Genomic DNA, 21,282 nt, shown 5'->3' on the forward strand with positions numbered 1-21,282 from the left:
ATATAAGCATTTGTAATTGATGGACAGGAGCATGAAAAACAACACTGAAAGAAGAAAACTAGGATTCTTCTCATGTGGAACCGGTAACCCCATTGACGACTGCTGGCGGTGTGACCCAGACTGGCCAAAGAATCGCAAGCGCCTCGCAGATTGCGGCATTGGTTTTGGGCGAAACGCCATTGGGGGCCGTGACGGGCGGTTCTACATGGTCACAGACTCTGGAGACGATGACCCGGTCAACCCAAAACCCGGCACCCACCACTTTGGATCTTGTTCAAAGCCGACATGGGGATTCAACTCAAGCAAGAACTCATCATGAACAGTTTCAAAACCATCGATGCACGCGGTGTCAATGTACATATTTCCAATGGCGCGTGCATCACCATTCAGTTCATAACCAATGTTATTATCCACGGGTTACATATTCACGACTGTAAACCAACTGGAAACGCGCTAGTTAGAAGCTCGCCTTCACATTATGGTTGGAGGACAATAGCTGATGGTGATGCAATTTCCATATTCGGGTCGAGTCACATTTGGATTGACCATAATTCTTTGTCTAACTGTGCGGATGGGCTCGTTGACGCGGTCATGGGTTCGACTGCCATTACGATTTCTAATAATTATTTTACACACCATAATGAGGTGATGTTGTTGGGCCATAGTGACTCATATACTAAGGACAAACAGATGCAAGTGACTATTGCATATAACCATTTTGGAGAAGGTCTTATTCAAAGAATGCCAAGGTGTAGACATGGATATTTTCATGTGGTGAATAATGACTACACACATTGGGAGATGTATGCTATTGGTGGAAGTGCAAATCCCACTATTAATAGTCAAGGGAATAGATACCTTGCCCCTGTCGATCCTTTTGCTAAAGAGGTACAAATTGCTTTTCTTGTATTTTTTTCATGACACGAAAATAATTAGGTTTCAGTTTGTTTTTTCTTAATTGCCTATTTAATAAACAGATCAATTAGTTTAAAGTTTATGATAAAAAATAAAAATAAAAAGATGTATTTTATAAGGTCAAACTGCCAACATGTTCATATTTATCTCAACCCGCCATCTCATTTGCATCTTTATTACAACCCATCAATCCGTTTATAACCCGTTGACATAAATGGGCTACATGGGTCGTGTTCAGGTTACACTTAATTATGTTCGGGTTAGATTTGATATTTTTAAAACGAATAAATAAATATACGGGTCTTGTTAGGTTTGTCAATATAACCCGCTAGCACGTTTACGACATGTTTCACACATTTTTACAACCCATTTGCAGCTTGATTACAACGTGCCAATATGTTTATAACCCGTCTGATCTTTATATAAATGGGTTGCACGGGTTACACGGTTTTTAAGATGTTTGGCCTTTTGGGTTAGGCTTGATATCTTTAACATGAATAATTATATAGGCCTTGTTAGATTCATTAGTTTGACCTGCCAACATATTTACGACCCGTTTAATACATTTACTTACATGATTTTAAAGGTGTTCAGGCTACGGTTTATTTCTTTGACACAAATAAATATACAGGTTTGTTAGGATTATCAATTCAACCCGGCAATCTAAAACATGTTACCCCATCCCGACAGACTACGATTGGTACCCATAATATAAAGTCAACTAATGGAATTTGAGTGGAAAATGTCGGTAACAAAGAGGGTGGAGACAGCTGAAAGCCAATGGCATGGATGGAATTGGAGATCAGAAGGTGATCTACTTCTTAATGGGGCCTTTTTCGTCCAGTCTGGAGCCGGAGCCTCAACAAGTTATGCCAGGGCTTCAAGTCTCAGTGCAAAGTAATCTTCCATGGTTGGAACCATCACGTCCGGTGCTGGGGTTCTCGATTGCCGTAGGGGACACCAGTGCTAGAACCTTTTTATTTTAACCACCACCTATATCATATGTAAATCTTTTTTTTTCTTTTCATTCAATCTTATTTGGTTGTTATTCTATGTACATTATTTTCGTGCAAACGAGTCCAAGCTACGACAAAAAGAAACCACAGTTGCTAAGGAGTAGGTGCACGTATAATGTTACCCGACCCGACCCAAGCTGTTTTTATTGTTTTGTATTTTTTTTTTTGTGTATCTTGATATAATGTTACTTTCTTGCCAATGGAAGGAGGAATCTTTTCCCAACTTTTATTTTGTTTTTTTCTTTTTTGTTTGGATTGATGACATGTAGTGCAACCCTTCCCTTTAGGTTGTGTTGATTGAGAAAAATGATTACATATTTACATGGTGCTTACGGTAGGTTGAAGTATTTTTGACAAAAATTCTAAGCCAAACTGCTAACATGGTTTCAAGGATGAAAAACTACAGTTTCGTTTCGATTGTTTACTTAATTTTATGTATATAGCACATAGATAAATAACTCTGAATCAAAAAGAAAATTTAAAAGAAAATTAAAAAAGGTTAAGTGACCGATTTGGTTTACATGACATGTGCCAACTTCTGAATCGTCAACGTGTTTGAAACCGAAGAACCAAAGCGTGTAGCTAGGTCTCTAATCGATTAAACCAATTGACTTGTATTGTATCATATGCAATAATAATGAAGGTAGAGGGCAAGGGTCATCATAATTTGGGACATTTGATGATGGTAATGATAAAAAAGATCTACTAAATTCAAAAGATACCATCGAATTAACAAAAGAAATTATGGAGGGGTGTTGTGAAAGATTAAGAGGCATTCATGTGAGGTGTGGACCTATTACTATAGTCCCATGTGACACATTAATATGGTAGGGCATCTCTTTTTGTTTCAACCTATTTCTTTGTACTTCCATTATCCTTGACATATTTACATGGATTTAGGGTAGTAAAACCTCTTAGCAACACAATCTTTAAAACCATCTCTAATGCTGATTTCTGAAAGTGGTGGAAAGAGAGTAGAAGGAGAGTGAGTGAGACAACCAACGTGACGAAGAAAGGAAGTTGCGGGCTTGCAGTTCGTGACCACTATGACTTAGGAGAGACGGGCTCCTTGATGGAGAGGAGAGAGAAAAAGTTATGGTTAATAGAGAGGAGAGTGAGCGGGATGTATAGTGAATAACTAAGTTGTGCAAAAGGTGCCGCCATGTCATTGTCACGTAAATGGAGGGATAATTCATAACTTTACATTCATAAACGCGTAATGGTTTAACTGAAAACACAATTATTATTTATCTTTTTATATATAAAAATGTGAGTGTGATATTTTAAGCGGTTGTGACTGCCCCTCTTAAGCCCCTTCCTCTGTTTTTGCAGTAGTGCCCAAAGTGTGATACTAGCATGTCTTGCAATCACATGTTCTCCCCATTACAACAATTCGTTTTGTTTTCTATCTTTTCTATACACAATCTCTATCCATCGCATTTATTTTTTGTGTTTGTTTCTAAACATATATCTCTTATGTGGTTACCCACCTACAACACGCTCATTTAGAAGAATAGAGAAACTTTATATAATATTCTTGAATCATATATTCAAATATGCATATGCCATTATTAGATTGTCATGGCAAACATTGTCATATTGTCATATTATCATATTATGTATCACTTAATCTTCCTTTTCTATATTGATTTGATCTTTAAACATTTACTTATGATGTTTTAAAATGTTACACGAATATATGATACCATATATATACTGATATACATATCAATTCTATTGTCATATATTTGAATGTGTATTTTTCATTATACGACAGCGCACTGACGGTTTGAATTGCATGTAACCACAGTTTTTAACACGCTCAGCATGGTTCAACTCGATTAATTGCAAATTTGCAATGCTCATGTAAAATTAGAGTAATCGTGATTACACAACAATGCACATGACAGACAAACCGTTGATTTTCCTAACCCGTGGCAGCGCATGTTTTTAATCCCATTTTTGTATCTACTATTATCTAACTTTTTAAGTTTTATCGTACATTTGATTATCTTTTATTCAAATGGCTTCGAGGTGATAAAACTCTTATTGTCTCCAGGGTTTTAAGCCATAATATTTTGGTTGTTATGCCACTAGAGATAAATGGATCTATTGACCAATGTGTGCCAAAATATCGATTCATGGTTGTTCAAATATCTTGTAATTAACTCGAACTTGGAATTCGCTCGATTGTTTAATAACACAACGCAAAGGTTGGATCGAATAATGATGTTCACTTGTCATCGACGACTTTTTGTTTAAGTTTTTGTCCGGCCACGTCAACGACGTCATCTTTAGTCTTTTTAGTAATGGTATCCGTGGCTTCATTCACTTTTCCTCGTACATCTTTGGTCATATTTGTAACCTATGATCAATGTCCAATTAACTAAATACACACCATTTGTTAACTAAATATAAATATATGCTGACTAAACTTACCTGTGCTGCCCCTTTCTTAACTGCATCTGCTGCTTCAGTTACTTGATCACATGTTTTTTCAACCTTTTCATTTGAATTATCCTATAAATCATCAAAAATACAAAAAATAAAATTAAACAAAACATTGTTTTTGTTAATGTGAATGTACATACACTACTACACAATCAAGTATGATAGACAAAATAGGTCCTTAATATTGAGACGAATAGCAACGATTTTCAACTGAATTTCGACGACTTTTGTATTGCCATTTGCCAAACACAAATGTCGCAAGTTTTGTCACAATTAAGTCCATAGTAAAATCCGTTTGACACAATGCGTCACAAATCCGTTACTGACAAGACTTCCGTTGGTAAATATATCAATACATACCACCATCGATATCCGGATCTTGTAACTTGAAATTCAGTATTTTGTAGTTTAATCAAATTTCGGGAATTAAATATAATTTGCAAATTTTATTTATTTTTATTGCTACATAGTATAACAAATTTAATTTATTTTTTATTTTTTTTAGGTTACAGGCAGATTACCGATGGTAGTTTCATCGGCAAGTAGCTACAAGCCGAAGAAAAGTATATCGGTATTCTATTGGAAAACGGAATGTCGGTGATTTGCTAAAATACATCTATCGGTAATCATCGACGACCATTATACCGACGGATGCTCCAAGATCACTGAAAGAATTGCAACGGAAGCTTATGTCGGTGAAAGTCAAGTTTTCTAATAGTGACAAATAACCGTCTACAAATGTGACCAAAATTATTATGGCGAGCAAAGTCGTTGCAAAATATGTGTTCTTGAAAGATTTGCAACGTTTTGCCAAGGATCCAGTATGTAGTAGTGGTATTCATCAATACATCAAAGTTTGAGGCGCCCTTAACTTAAACAATACTTACATTTTGCAAATGTTTCGAAGGCGTGACAAACGTTCTATGGCTTTTTACAAAAGATGGTCTTAAAGCCTTGCTGAAAACGCTGTCGAACGCCTTAACTGCTTTACTTGAAGACCTAATTGCCATGTCTTTTATTCTAATCCTCCTTAATGTTTCTTGATGAGATGGTTTTGTAAACACTACTATTTGAATGTTGTTTACCGAAAGTTACTAAATATGGAATAAACGATTGAGACGTGCAATTATTTGAGGTTTTTTAGCCTGCAACTTTGTGAGAATGTCATACATTTGACTTTATTTGTGGTTAGTTTACAAAGTCGAACAAGTGACTAAATACAACGAAATGTAAAGGTTTGTTCACCGTCATTTCAGAAGCATTGTGCGTTGTAAACAAAAAAAATTAAGAAACAACAATGTAACAATTATACGATAACTAATAAATGTGAACTTATTTATTGGTTTAATTCCTGTTCTAAACTTCTAATGGTATTAAGTCGTATCCTCTGATTGTTTTTTTACGCCTAAATTGCATTATGTTTGCCTTCGTCAGGGCTCGGACCTTTGATCTCTAGGGAACGACACCATACTAACACCTAACTCCAAAAGCTTTGTCAACTAAACCAAACCCCGCATCCGTCCTCTTTGATTGCTTAAGGTTCTAGTTTTCATGATGTGTGTGTATATATATGTATATAAGTAGGTAAGGGTTTGTGAGTTAGGAGTTTACTATTTCGTTAGTTATTATTATAATATATATTTAATACAAATCTCATCTCAAAACAAAGTTAGGGGTTGTCTGGCAATCTTAGCTGAATCAATAAGAGTTCTAACTAATTAAGAGGTAGTTTGCAAATCATTCCTCATGTCTTTGAAATTTGACCATTAAGAGGCTTTATGAGCCATTAAAAGATGTAATCAAACACACTTTACTTCTGACTGATTTAGATATGGTCTGTTAATTAAATCACTAAGATTCAACCAAACAACCCTTTAATTTTAAAAACCTCTAATGATTCCGATAACTTCAATTCTTATTATATATATTAGAACGGTTAGCGCTAAATCAATGACAATGTATTAATGATGTTTGATAAGTTTATTGTTTATTGATTATTTATTAAATATTGTAATTTCTTAGATTACGTGTAATAATTGAGTCTCAAACTAGTTCTATATATTTAGGCTTAAGGTGGTAATCTCTAATTAAACTAGTTTATAGTGGATAGCTAGGAGCCTAGGATTTACGAGTTATGGACTTAAGTTGTTGATGGGCTCAAACACGATGTGGACAGGTTTAGTTGGCTGATGAAGGATTGATGGGCTCAAACTAGTTGTAATTACAACAAATAAACGTTAAACATGTTATTAAATAACCAAAGACTCAACTGTATAAATAGCATCCTTGCCTGATGCCTATTAAAGCAAGTACGTTTCCAGATCATCCCATCCAATCTTAAACCCAAAATACCATACAGTTTATAAAAACAGGACGTAATTAGGAATCGACAAGGTGAGCGGTTCAAATTTGAGTGGTTGGACTTCAGTGGTGAAGTTTGGAACCGGGGGGGGGGGGGGGGGGGGGGTAACTTAGAATGTATTAAAATCATGAATTTCGGAAAAAAAATGGAGAAATAGATAATTTACACTACATATAAAAAAAATTCAGACGAAAAACAAGTGAATTTACAATGCTGCACAAAAAAAACGGGGGGGGGGGGGGGGTGGCCCTAATAATCTTTTGCTACTTTTAGACTTCAATAGATCGATCATGTTATTCTGGTACCCGTTTATATGTTGGACCTAACATTGGTTATAAGATGTGGGATTGGTTTGTGCTTAGACTTATAATAACATTGGGGGAAAGAAAAATGATAAAACTCAAAAACACAATAAAATAAAACAATTGCCAAAATAATAATAATAATCATAAATGGTAAAAACACTATATAAAAACACAATGTTATAACATAAATTTAGTAAACACAATGAAATAAAAGAAAATACAATGAAATAACTCAAAAACACAATGATATCACACATTTGTAAAAAATATCATGGTAAAAACCCAATTTGTATAAGAAATGAAGAAAAAACATAAAACTCATAACATATAACACAATGTATAAAAAAATTCCACAAATTTTTTTATAACAATATGATATTCATTAAAAACCAATTTTTATTATATTTATTTTTTATTATAAAAAAATATCATATAAAAAGTTATCGTTTTAAAATAATGAGGCATTTAACATGTGTATGCCATAATCGAGAAAGTCAAAAAAATATGTGTTATTCTTTTTATACAATTCCCTCCTATTTAACACATGATTTCCCCTCCAAACTAATCTCAACCGTCTAAATCCAAATCAATGAACTAATAAAGTATTTCTTATCATTCTTTAAAGAAAAATTAGTTTTATTGGTCTCAACTATTGCCTCTTGGTCATTGTCGGTCCCACTAACGAATTGGTCACTGATGGTCCAAACTTTTAATGTATTTGTTCATAATTGTCCACGGGTAACAGAATCCTAACGTCGTTAGTTTCAGGTCGCTGGAAAAACGTTTTTAGTCGGGAAAGTCAATTTTTTTGCCAGAAAACACCACCTGAACACCGTCACCACCACCAATTAACTCACCGTCAACCAACCACAATCACTTAAGCGCCATCAACTGATTCCGACGATGATTCTAGGGTTCTGGTGACCTTAATAATTTGGGTTTTTACTAGAAAAAAGTTCCTAAAGGTATGATAAAAAGTTACCATGATGTTTGGGACACAATTGTTGAGTTTTCGGGAAAAAATGTGTGTTTTATGGGCGAAAACCGTTTTTCCGACGACCTAAAACTAACGTCATTAGAATTCTGTTAGTCGCGGACCGTTATTAACAACTACGTTAAAAGTTGGGACCGTCACCACCAATTCGTTAGTTGAAACCGGCAGTGACAAAAAAACGATAGTTAAGACTAATAAAAATCAATTTTAGGGATTACTCCATAGAATAGTAACCAACTTTGAAAGTTGTTCCAATCAGGTCACTGATAAAAACTTTTGTTCTAATCAAATCATTGAACATTCATTTTTGTTCCAATCCTAAATATTTTACCTAGATAGCAGGTAATCTAGGTTTTTTTTTAATATTTCAATGTTTTTACTTTGCATAATAACTTTTAAAGGTTGCGAAAATAAGTAAAAATGCGAAATATAATTTAAAATTCCAAAAATTTGCAAAAAATGTTCGTAAAATTGCAAAAACTGAAAAAAAAAAAAAAAAAAAAAATGTTTAAAACGGGTCGGAACGGGTTAGGGTCAACAGGTTCGAGTTAGAACGGGTCAAGGTCGGAACGGGTCAAAACAGGTTTCGTGTCAGTTTTTTTATTGGACCAACGAATCAGCGCGTTTTCAACACGTTACAACTCATTTTAACAGCAAAAGCTCGTTTAAGCGATTTTTCAGTTCGTTTCAGCACTTAACAGCTCGTTTAAGCGATTTTTGAGTTCGTTTCAGCACCTAACAGCTCGTTTAAGCGATTTTTCAGGTTGTTTTAGCACCTAACAGCTCGTTTAAGCGATTATTGAGTTCGTTTCAGCACCTAACAGCTCGTTTAAGCGATTTTTGAGTTCGTTTCAGCACCTAACAGCTAGTTTAAGCGATTTTTCAGTTCGTTTCAGCACCTAACAGCTCATTTAAGCGATTTTTCAGGTCGTTTCAGCACCTAACAGCTCCTTTAAGCAATTTTTCAGGTCGTTTCAGCACCTAACATCTCAGTTAAGCAATTTTTGAGTTCGTTTCAACACCTAACAACTCGTTTAAGCGATTTTTCAGTTCGTTTAAGCACCTAACAGCTCGTTTAAGCGATTTTTCAGTTCGTTTCAGCACATAACAGCTCGTTTAAGCGATTTTTCAGTTCGTTTCAGCACCTAACAGCTCGTTTAAGCGATTTTTCAGCTCGTATCAGCACCTACCAGCTCGTTTAAGCGATTTTTCAGCTCGTTTCAGCACCTAGCAGCTCCTTTAAGCGATTTTTCAGCTCGTTTCAGCACTTAACAGCTCGTTTAAGCGTTTTTTTCAGCACGTTTCAGCACCTAACAGCTCGTTTAAGTGATTTTTGAGTTTGTTTCATCACCTAACAACTCGTTTAAGCGATTTTTCAGCTTGTTTTAGCACCTAACAGCTCGTTTAAGCGATTTTTCAGGTCGTTTCAGCACCTAACAGTTCGTTTAAGCGATTATTAAGTTCGTTTAAGCACCTAACAGCTCGTTTAAGCGATTTTTCTGGTCGTTTCAGCACCTAACAGCTAACAGCTCGTTAAAGCGATTTTTCAGGTCGTTTCACCACCTAACAGCTCGTTTAAGCGATTTTTCAGTTCGTTTAAGCTCATTTAAGCGATTTTTCAGGTCGTTTCAGCACCTAACAGCTCTTTAAGCGATTTTTCCTGTCGTTTCAGCACCTAACAGCTCCTTTAAGCGATTTTTCAGATCGTTTTAGCACCTAACAACTCGTTTAAGCGATTTTTCAGCTCGTTTCAGCACCTAACACCTCGTTTAAGCAATTTTTGAGTTCGTTTCAGCACCTAACAGCTTGTTTAAGCGATTTTTGAGTTCGTTTCAGCACCTAACAGCTCGTTTAAGTAATTTTTTAGGTTGTTTTAGAACCTAACAGCTCGTTTAAGCGATTTTTGAGTTCGTTTCAGCACCTAACAGCTCGTTTAGTGATTTTTGAGTTCGTTTCAGCACCTAACAGCTCGTTTAAGCGATTTTTCAGTTCGTTTTAGCACCTAACAGCTCGTTTAAGCGATTTTTCAGTTCGTTTCAGCTCTTTTAAGCGATTTTTCAGGTCGTTTCAGCACATAATAACTCGTTTAATCGATTTTCTAGGTCGTTTCAGCACCTAACAGCTCATTTAAGTGATTTTCCTGATCGTTTTAGCACCTAACAGCTCATTTAAGTGATTTTCCAGATCGTTTTAGCACATAACAGCTCGTTTAAGCGATTTTTGAGTTCGTTTTAGCATATAAAAGCTCGTTTAAGCGATTTTTCAGTTTGTTTCAGCACTTAACAGTCGTTTAAGCGATTTTTGAGTTCGTTTCAGCACCTAACAGCTCGTTAAAGCGATTTTTCGGTTCGTTTCAGCAGTGAATGGTGAAACCTAAACTGTAGCAAACCTAAACTGTTTGTCTGGTTGCAAGCAAGAACACCATAAAGTGTTTTATTAAACTCAAAAACCATTCACTCCCACAAGCTTTTAACCGTTTGTTTCCCACTTTCTATAATATTAATTTTTTTCTTAGCTCACAAGCAGTGAATGGTGTTAAGTTTGACTTTGTTTGCTAAGAAGGTCAATAACCTTGAACTGCTGCAGCAGTTCTCAAAATGATCTGGCCCTAGGATTTAGAATTTGGTCTGTTTTGAGTCTGAATACAAATTATAAAAAGATGTAAAAATTGAATAACTATGTTTAATTTAAATTGAAATTTTATAGCAACTACAATAACTGTTTACCGTGCATCTGTATGGTTTATAGGGCAATAAAGGAGGAAAAGTATGCTGCGCGGAGGGCTATTTTGCCCATGCTTCAAGCAGAAGAGGATGAAAGGTAATAAAAAGCACAAATGCCTTGGTCTTTCTGTTTTCCTTTTTATATTTGGAAAATAAATAAATAATTTGGTTGAATCCGTGTTTTAGATTTGTGAAAGAATGGAGGAAGTATTTGGATGAAGATGCCCGGATAATGAAAGATGTGCCCGGGTGGAAAGTTGGGGAGAGCGTGTATCACTCTGGTAGATGGATGCCTCCTGCAACAGGTGAGTTGCGACCTGAGGTCTGGTGAAGCTATGACCCGGTAGTTAAGTTTGTGTCGATTCGCAATTGTATCACAAGGGATGGTGTACTTGTGAAATAAAACCCAATCAGTTTGTGGTACTTACAGATGTTTGATAAACAGTTGGTTGCCCTTTTGTGTTGTGGCACCAGATGAGGTTTATTTCTCTATTGATTTACTTTCTATTTGTTAACGCTTTGCGATAGCCTGCCATGACGGCTGATATGGTCCAATTTCATTTCATGTCTACCGTTTAGAAGTTACTATTTTCTTTTCTTGTAGAACTGTTTGCTCTCTTGTCATCTACATGCCTTCTTAATTTTTCTTTTTAAAGAAGATCTCAAATAATTTCTGTAAAAGTTCAGTATTGGGGTAAGAAATTAAATTTACATTGAAACAGCATAATTTTTGCTGAAATTCATTTTGAGGGACAAAAAAAGCTACTTTAGACTCATTGAGTCCAATCAATAGCGTTGTTTGAAGGACTTAATATCGGTGTTTGAAGCTTTGACTTATGATTGTTCGGTAAAAATATATAGTTTTAACTTAAGCATGAATACGGCTTAAGCTCAACTCAAATTAAGCTTTTAGCGAGCAATGTACGGAATACTCGGTCGTTCACACAATTACACCCCTAACCATTAACAGATAGATTTACTACATTATTCTGATACAAACTTAACACAAATACCGACCTATCCTACTGTTTCGAATAAACCTACATATGAACACGTGTAGCACATTAAACATTATTTGCAACAAAACATAATATAGATCTGATAACACACCATACAAACCATGGTAACTAGCAACAAACTTTATTAAAATCACACTACTACTTAACTTAAACCCAAGACTACTGCTGAAATCACCAATAAACCAAACTAGTTTCAAACAAACCTGCATGACCCATGACCTTCTCAGCATGCCAAAAAACAAGGACCAGTGCCACCCTTCTTATCATCAGCATCTGGAACACTTGAATAACTATAAAGGTGGTTTGACATTTTCCAACCCCAATCGTGTTTCCTCACGATTGACATCTGAGGCCACCGGCTGATCCTCACATAATGCTCCCTAATTTTCCCGTCTCCCAACAAACTTGTGACTACGGTGTAACAGCATTCGTGGCCCCCCCACACCTTGTCATCAGGGTCGGCAGATTGACTCCCGTCTGGGTGAAAATAGCGTCTCATTAGTGGGCCTGTCCCGTTCCAGTACGGATCCAAGTTTAGCCAGTATCCTGGGGCCGACTGAAGGTAATACAATCACTAATTTCATTTTTTGATTGTAATGAAATGATTTGGGTTATGTTTTATCTTAAACATGTCAAATAAAACTGATTAGTTAGAAAAGTTGGGTTTGGATCAAATACAAATTAAATTAACGTGCTAAACGTGAAAATCAAGTAGAGTAATTATATATACAAGTAGAGTAATTATATAATTACTCTATGATAATTACTCTATAATGTAATTACATAATTACTCTACTTGATTCTCACATTTAGCACGTTAATTTCATTTGTACGTTAATCTTCCCCTAGAAAAGTTAAATACACCCAAAGCCTATTATTAATGCATACAACCTCCTAAATATATTAGTCAAAGATATAGATTATCCCTGTATATATGTATGTAGTTATTGTAATTTATATATTAGATATGATTTTAATTTAAAATCTAAAACTGCTTGCAGGTCAACCCAACCAGACGGGTCCTTTTCTACACGTAGCTCGCTCTAAAGCGGCTTGTTTGTAAATGAGCAGAACAGAGCCCAAGCCAAGGTAAGCTAGGCTCGTTGGTTCATTGAAATTCATCCCCAAACTTTAATATACATATTATAAATCAATTTTTACAATATATAAATTATATATTTTGTAGTCTAATAATTATGAATTACATGTATGTTAAAAAATATATATATATATGTATGTATGTATATTTTTTTTATAAAAAAAAAATAAACCGAGCTGGCTTGGCATGAGCTTTTTATGAGCCAGGCTCAAGCTCAACATTTCTGCTCGTTAAGATAAATGAGCCTAGCCGAGCTTCACCCGACTCAGCTAGGCTTGTTTACAACCCTATGTATAGGAAGATCATAAGAATACAATAAAGGACTTGCCTTTTTGAAGTGGAACTCCCAAGAATGATCCCATAGGTCTTCCTTCAAGATTCGGTTCTGAAACAAAAAAATTACAACGAGAGAACACAAACTCACACGACTGAAAAGTAAGAACGGAGGGAGAAATGTACACGTTTGCCATCCATAACAGATAAGGAGTAAGCAGCCAACTTTGACAAGCCCTTGATTTGGGACAAACGGGGTATATGTACTTTTCCTGCCCATAACTCTTCACACTGCCAACAATCAAATCATTACATTAGCCATATAACATCATGCTTAATTGATGATTAAAATAATAATACTAAACAAAGTATTGAGATGCTTGTTTTGTACTCGTATTAAGAAGTGTGAATAAGATCTTGGTCTTAACTCTTAAAGGTCTTATAATTTTATCACTAGGTGGCACATAAGAGTAAAATTTTATAAAGTTTTCAACTTCAAGAGTTCAACACCTAAAATCTGAATCAGTAAACACACTATAGTAATCTAAATCAGAAGTGTAAAAATCATTAGAGTAACTATTATTATGCCATAAGATGACCAATCGCTCTCTTTAGTTGGCGGGCAAGGTTTCCTACCCACTGGCTACCGATGGGCTTTCCTTTCAACAGTCAAAGCCATAACCCTCTTTCTGTATGAGGGTGAATCAAGACACGTGTTCACATACGTAATTCCTTGGGTATCCCCAGCAAGCCTCGCCCCGGACTACGTGTCCTTTAGGCTGTTCACTATTGCCACGTAGGAAACGGGGCTTCGAAACCCTTCTCCATAACACCCCGCTATGGTTTAAAGCCCATTTGCCGCCACTATATATATATATATATAGTAAGGTTATAATAAGAAGTAGATTTTTCCTAAGAAGTGTAGCAGTGTGTTTTCACCATTAGATCTAATAAAACACACTACACAATAAACACACCGCAACTAAAATAATACACACCGCACATATCTACCGTCAAATCAACATATCTAACGCACCAGATTACTTCTTACACTTTTTAGACACACTCCACTTCTTATTATAACCCCGCCTTGTATATATGTGTGTGTGTGTGAGAGAGAGAGAGAGAGAGAGAGTAAGGCGTCGGTCGTTGTGAGCCCCCCCCCCCCCCAGTAAGGGAGTCGAGGCAGGTGAAAATCAACCTACCCCAAATCAATTGATGAAACTGGCATAAAGGCAGTACCTTTTTAGACCAGAGTTTGTCAGCAGAAGCGAGAGCGTGCCAGGTGCGAGAGACGATGAGCGATAGTGCCAAGCTGCGTGCGTCAAGGTGATCCAGTATTAATAACATCACATCCCAACCAAATACTACCAACGGGTCACATGATAATAATATATCCTCTTCCTCTTCTGTTATTTTCATTTTCTTCTTATCCTCCTTCAAACAACCGACTTGTCTTCTTACGTGTTGCAATTGGGAAGTAGCGTGACGGTGGAGATGAACAAGGATTAACTTGGATATTCTTTTACTATAAAAATATCTTACTCAAACTTTTATGTTTTTTAATTATTATGTATTAACAATATCATTTTCAACTATTTTAAATATATCTATTCAACTCTATAATACTACTGTAGTATTTAAATATTATACTAGGATTTTTGCTGCGTGCTTGGTGTTGCTGCAGAAATTATTTTCGGTTTCGGTGTAACCGTTATAGTAAACGAAAGTGAAAACCAAAAACAAAGTTGAAATATAGTCAAAGGTAGGGATGAGCATTTTGTCCCATATATCCGTACCCGTTCCGTACTCGTACACGTACCTATATCCGTACCGATTTAGCTTATTCGGTACGGGTATTGGTACTCAATTTTGTTGAATTTTGGTACAGGTACAATCGGGTACAGGTACGGGTACATTTGGTATTTTGTACCCGTTTAGGGTATATAAAGGTTTAATTGGGATTCTTCATATTTAATATATAAAATAAATTCTCCAACCATGTTATTATTGCACAAGTACCAAACATTTCTTCAAAATTATATAATATAACATCAAAGTCTCGAACCAACAAACAAATCACTTAAATTCGGCAACCCAATTAGGGTTCTTCAATACCATCTTATCATTAAATCGACGGCCAATTTAGTACATGTACTAATTTGGTACCCGTCACGCACCTGTAAAAGTACGGATGCCCGGACCAATTCAGGTTGTTTGTTACTCGTACCAGTACCGGTTTCAAGATCGTCAAAGATTTGGAAATAAAAAAATAGCAAAGTGGTACAAAAACGTGTATTGTACCAAAATACCCGTACCAATACCCGCACCCGTACCATACCGAAAAATTTGGTACGAGTACTGGTACGTGTTTTTATTGATTTTTGGTACGAGTAAAATCGAGCAAGTACGGGTACGGATACAGGTATTGTCCCACACTCATCCCTAGTCAAAGGGTACATAAACGTGTTTTGTTCGTTGTTAATGCAACATAAGTTAGTCGGTATATGTTCGTTACGATACTGGAACTTGTGATATACCTACAAAGAGAATAAAAATATACACAAATACGTATTCCATTATTTTTAAGTTAACAAACGTAGCTTATAAGAGCATTAAATTGAAAGAAAATTTAATGGGTTAAAATTGTATTAATATTTAAAGTATGTGTGAATTTGATGCTTAAATGAGTAAGAATGACAATTAGAGGGGTTGTTAGTTGTTGATGACACTTGGTTTAACTCTATAAGGACTTCAAACATCAAGATGAATTAATTACTCAACCTTAAGTGGCTTATTGATCACTCAAGGGAAATGGTTCGTGATCACATGGTGTTGTTTGGCCTTGTGACACATCAAGATGAACTCATTTATGACCTTGAAATTTCAAATCCTGTTTTAATACACTTAACACTTGATAACAGGATGTCCTACCCCATTATGCCAAAACTTAATTTGATCAAAAAATTTAAAGCACGCCTTCAAAGACTTAGAATTGTCAGTTTGTCACCACATAGACATAACCCATTTGTTTGACTATAGTCTCCAAGTTTTTGTTTTTTTTAGGTCCTTAAAAATCAATTTTCTTCATTAAAAGTGACGGACAACTTATTATTATCTTTAGCTAGTTTGTAAACTGAAGAGATTAACATATATAATATTCTAAAAAGTAAAAACAACAAACACATAATTTAAAATAGGAAAATTGGATTTTAATAATCCCAACTTAATGCAGTTGGCCGATAATAATCCTAAGTTTGAAAATAGCTGTCACTGATCCCAACTTTCACACTATTTGTTTTCATTGGACCTCCATTAAAAAAAACTTAACGACGTTAAGTTTTTTCCAAATTTCAAACTGATATTTTAGGGCTTTTGTTCGGAATGAGGATACGAGTCGACGATGTAAAACTTACCATCACACGGTGGGTCCAAATGACTAAATGATGCTTCAATTCCGATGTTTAAACTTTTAATTAACAAAAATTAAATTGTTTAAAGCGCCATTTCGAGTTAAGTTTTATATAAGTCAATTCATATTCTCATTCTAATCAAAAGCCCTAAAATATCAATCTAAAATTTGAAAAAAAATTAACGTCGTTAAATTTTTTTTAACGGAGGTCTAATGAAAACAAATAGTGTGAAAGTTGGGACCAGTGACAACTATTTTTAAAGTTGGGATTATTATCGGCCAATTGCACTAAGTTGGGATTATTAAAATCCAATTTTCCTTTAAAATAACATTATTATCATTATTATTAAGTCTTCTTATTTAAGCTACCAAAACATTTATTTGGATGTTTTGACACGAAACAAGAAACACATCATTTAAGACAACACTATTATTAAGCCCTTGCCTTTACATAAGGCTAACTTCCCCCGTTTATAGTTTATCGTTATAAGGTAAGCATTTGAAACCCGGATGGATATTTCACAAATGTATCATTAAATCCAAATATTAATATTAGAGGAAGGTGTAAGATCAGTTTTGCATAAAGATGTCAACTCCGTTCACCACTTGAAATAAGAGATTAATAATCAGGTTTTGGGTTTCTTATATCTTAACCGTTTTTAGTGAGCGGCTTATGTTTGGGTAAACCCTCTTTAACTCATTTAATTAATCAAACTGCTATTGGGTTGTACTAAGATTAAACAAGTAGAATCTTCAACTCATTACAATTATAACAAAAAAAAACATGTATCTTATGTGTTGTTAATGTACACAGGCAATGTCATTCCAAATGGGTCAATTTGGGTTGTTTTAAAATTCAAATGAGTTGATCTGAGTCATAGGTTTTAATTAAATGAGTCAAAATGGGTCACTTGAAATTCCACATTCTTATTTTTGGGTCAAAATGGGTTGACAAATTTAACTACATGGGTCGATGTGGGTTAGTGTCTTAAGGAAAAGTGACATGTTTGGGTTGAAACGGGTTTTAGATTGGAACGATATCGGTTTAGGTTTCGGCTCGGATCAGCTTTCGTGCCGACACGAGTTTTAGCAATGGACGGGTTGGGTTTCGGTTTCTTTCGAGTTTTCGCACTAGACGGGTCGATTAAGGTTTTTGATTCGTTTTCGTCGACATTTCGGTTTCAGTTAATTTGTCGGATTTTTTTTTTGATGAACGAGGATAACGGCGAAAATATTTTAGTTTTTTTACTTTTTTCGTTATTCGTTTATATTTTGAGTTATGATTTTTTATTTGTTTTTTTTTGAATTTTTTTTGAGGGATTTTGATCTTAATAGAAACCATCAAAAAATATTCAAAAAAATTAATAAAAAAATCATAACTCAAAATATAAAACAAAAATAAAAAAGGTTAAAAAACTAAAACGTTTCGTTCGTTGTCCTCGTTCAAAAAAAAATCGACAAATTAACCGAAACTGAAAAGTTGACAACAACGGAACAAAAACATGCTGAAACAAGCTGTTAAGTGATGAAAGGAACTGAAAAATTGCTAAAGCAAGCTGTTAAGTGCTGAAACGAACTGAAAAATCGATTAAACGAGCTATTAGATGCTAAAACGAACTGAAAAATCACTTAAACGAGCTGTTACGTGCTGAAACGAACTGAAAAATCGCTTAAACGAGCTGTTACGCGATGAAACGAACTGAAAAATCGCTTAAACGAGCTGTTACGGGATGAAACGAACTGAAAAATCGCTTAAACGAGCTGTTACGCGATGAAACGAACTGAAAAATCGCTTAAACGAGCTGTTACGCGCTGAAACGAACTGAAAAATCGCTTAAGCGAGCTGTTAAGCGCTGAAACGAACTGAAAAATCGCTTAAACGAGCTGTTATGCTCTGAAACGAACTAAAAATCGCTTAAAAGAGCTGTTACGCGATGAAACGAACTGAAAAATCGCTTAAACGAGCTGATACAATGAAACGAACTGAAAAATCGCTTAAACGAGCTGTTAAGCGATGAAACGAACTGAAAAATCGCTTAAACGAGCTGTTACGCGCTGAAACGAACTGAAAAATCGCTTAAACGAGCTGTTACGCGCTGAAACGAACTGAAAAATCGATTAAACGAGCTTTTACGCGCTGAAACGAACTGAAAAATCACTTAAATGAGTTTTGACCCAAACCCGTTTTGACCCATTCTAACCCGAACCTGTTGACCCTAACCCGTTCCGACCCGAACCAAAACAACCCTTTTTTAAGTGACCCGTGTCGACCCTAACCCGTTCCGACCCATAACCCGTTTCGACCCAACCCATTTGCCACCTCTAAGGAATGGTATGTAGATATGTATGAATAGGAAAACTAAATCTAGTTGTGTATAACAGACAGATGATGAAATGAGAATATATCAAATGACTACATATGCATACATATGATTCCCTGTGTGACTGTGTGAGGTACATGTACATTTACAAATTACAATCATGTGATAATCTTTCAGTCAAACATGATAGTAGCAACTTCAGTTACCATTACTCCTAAATTTAACTAAACCTAAGCATGCATGACTGACAGATGATGAAATGAGTACATAACAAGTGACTATATACGAATACAAATAAAGGGAAACGTCAAGTCTCACTCAGAGATCCTCCAAACACTTCATTGGGAGTTTGGGACTAGGATGTTTGGTTTACGGTTTTCTACTGAAGTGTTTGGGGAACTCAAAGTAGCACTTCACACAATCACAATCATGATAATTATTGTATATGTATGTATATATCGACTTAGGCGGATCGTTCTTCAGCCCGAGAAGAAACTTTTGCATTTAAAGGATACTTCATAACAACGGTGAACTCAACCTTCTCAGAAAGATCAACATGATAACCATCAGGCTGAGTCCAATTAAAATACCAAATCAAATTAGCAACAAAATATTCCAAATGCAGCATAGCCAAATCAGACCCAGGACATATCCTTCTTCCCGCTCCAAAAGGCATCATCTTTATCCCTTTACTTCCCGTTAGATCAAACAAACCATCGTTCACCAAAGACCGCTCTGGTTTAAACTCCATGGGCTCATCCCAAACCTTTGGGTCCAAACCCATCTCGTTCACCATAAAATTAATAATGGCACCTTGCGGGATTGTGTACCCTTGCACCTCTATGTCTTTCTCAACCCGATGGGGCAACACAAAATGCCCCGGAGTGTGCCTCCTCAACCCCTCCAAAACCACCGCTTTCAGATACGGCATTTTCTGTATATCCTCCTCGTTTATAACCAGCACCGCCTCCGTCTCCACCCCTTTTCGTGGAGGCAACGGCGGTGGTCCAACCACCGCAACTATCTGATCATAAAGCTTGCTCTGAATACGAGGATGCTTCACCAGATTAGCCATGATCCACTGCAACGCAGTGGACGTGGTATCCGTACCCGCATTAAGAAACTCACTACACATACTCGCAATCTCGCTACGAGTCAACCTTCCGCCATTTCCATTATTACCCCCTTCTTCTTCTTCTTCCGGAAGCCGTAGATTCACCAACGTGTCAACATACGCCACAATCTCTTCACACCCTAATCCACGCTCCGTCCTCACCGACTCAATCCGAGAATCGATAAGCAGAATCAACACTTCGTCTCTCTCACTCCGCAACTTCTCAAACTCCTTCCACCGGTTCCTAAACAACACCTTCCCCAATCTCGGAAAACCCGTGAGAACCGCAAACCGACCCGACCCGACTTTGATCAACATATCCCGTTGCACTTTGGCAATCTCGTTGACTTTAGTTTCGTCAACCTTGTCTCCAAAACACATGACCACCAGCAAACAAAACATAGCATACTGAATATGGTCAACCACTTTGACTCCATCACTCCGTTGACTGTCTTGAAGGCGTTCAATTAATACTCGAAGCACCTAATTGCGGACCCGCGAGTATGATTTGACACGTGTCGGGTGCATGATCTGGGTGGCAAGATTCCTGCGGAGGGTGCGCCACGTAGGACCGGAGGAAGCTGAGGAGATGTTGATCATGGCGAGTGATTTGGGGCAGTCAGAGAAGACGGCGCCGTTTTGGATGAGCATATGGTGGGTGAGAGAATGGGTGGTGGTTCGGAAGCCGAATGGGAGAGTGAAGATGGGTCCGTAAATGGACTTGAGGTTAATGAGAATGGGTTCGAATTGGACGCGTGGGTTGGTTAGTAGAGGAAGGATGGACCTGGGGGGAGTTTGTTGCGGTGGATTTGATGCAGATAGAAACGATGATCATCAACCATGTCTCCATTGCTTGAGTGGAGGCTCGGTGGTGTACGTTGATGTCATCTATATCCAAGGTCAAAGTAAACTGAAAGGAAATCGAATTTTGCTTTTGAATGCCTCTTTAATGATGGCTAACTAACCCAAATTTGTTTTATATATATGACGCTGTTACCGGAACGATAATAAAATTAAGGGATAATGGAAAATTCTTAAAATGTCTTCTTTTTAGCGAGAGATTTCTAAGTATATCCTTCAAAACTTCAATTTTATATTTGTTCCTTTACAAATATGTCGCGGTCTCTGCATTAAGGTTCAAGATGACATGTTTCTTAACTCGTCGTCTCCCCACCATGTTAGCTCAAAATTTATCGTTTCACCGTCATGTTAGCTCAAAACTCGTCGCCCCAACTTCATGTTAGCTCAAAACTCATTGTTTCGCTGCCATGTTAGCTA

At 36.3% G+C, this 21,282-nt stretch overlaps 1 protein-coding gene, 1 long non-coding RNA gene and 2 pseudogenes across 2 annotated transcripts; 2 read left to right on the forward strand and 2 right to left on the reverse strand.

Annotated features, from left to right (window-relative positions):
* LOC143576861 (putative pectate lyase 15) lies at window positions 1-2,131 on the forward strand (annotated as a pseudogene).
* Window positions 2,132-10,480: 8,349 nt separating this feature from the next.
* LOC143576863 (uncharacterized) lies at window positions 10,481-11,372 on the forward strand. The gene is made up of 2 exons (XR_013143009.1): window positions 10,481-10,863; window positions 10,953-11,372. It is a non-coding gene; the product is annotated as an uncharacterized LOC143576863 (long non-coding RNA).
* A 439-nt stretch (window positions 11,373-11,811) lies between these two features.
* On the reverse strand, window positions 11,812-14,592 carry LOC143576862 (uncharacterized). The gene is made up of 4 exons (XM_077060864.1): window positions 14,400-14,592; window positions 13,344-13,448; window positions 13,213-13,269; window positions 11,812-12,341 (listed from the first exon to the last, which is right to left on the reverse strand). The coding sequence occupies exons 1-4, from the start codon at window positions 14,577-14,579 to the stop codon at window positions 12,009-12,011; spliced, it is 675 nt and encodes a 224-aa protein (XP_076916979.1). The 5' UTR covers window positions 14,580-14,592; the 3' UTR covers window positions 11,812-12,008.
* A 4,755-nt stretch (window positions 14,593-19,347) lies between these two features.
* LOC143576864 (cytochrome P450 89A2 pseudogene) lies at window positions 19,348-20,854 on the reverse strand (annotated as a pseudogene).
* Between the last annotated feature and the right edge of the window lie 428 nt (window positions 20,855-21,282).

This window comes from Bidens hawaiensis, unplaced genomic scaffold (assembly GCF_021521415.1).
Source record: "Bidens hawaiensis isolate Kalapana, Puna unplaced genomic scaffold, B.hawaiensis_p1.1 tig00028323_1, whole genome shotgun sequence".
In the NCBI taxonomy this organism is placed as follows: domain Eukaryota; kingdom Viridiplantae; phylum Streptophyta; class Magnoliopsida; order Asterales; family Asteraceae; genus Bidens; species Bidens hawaiensis.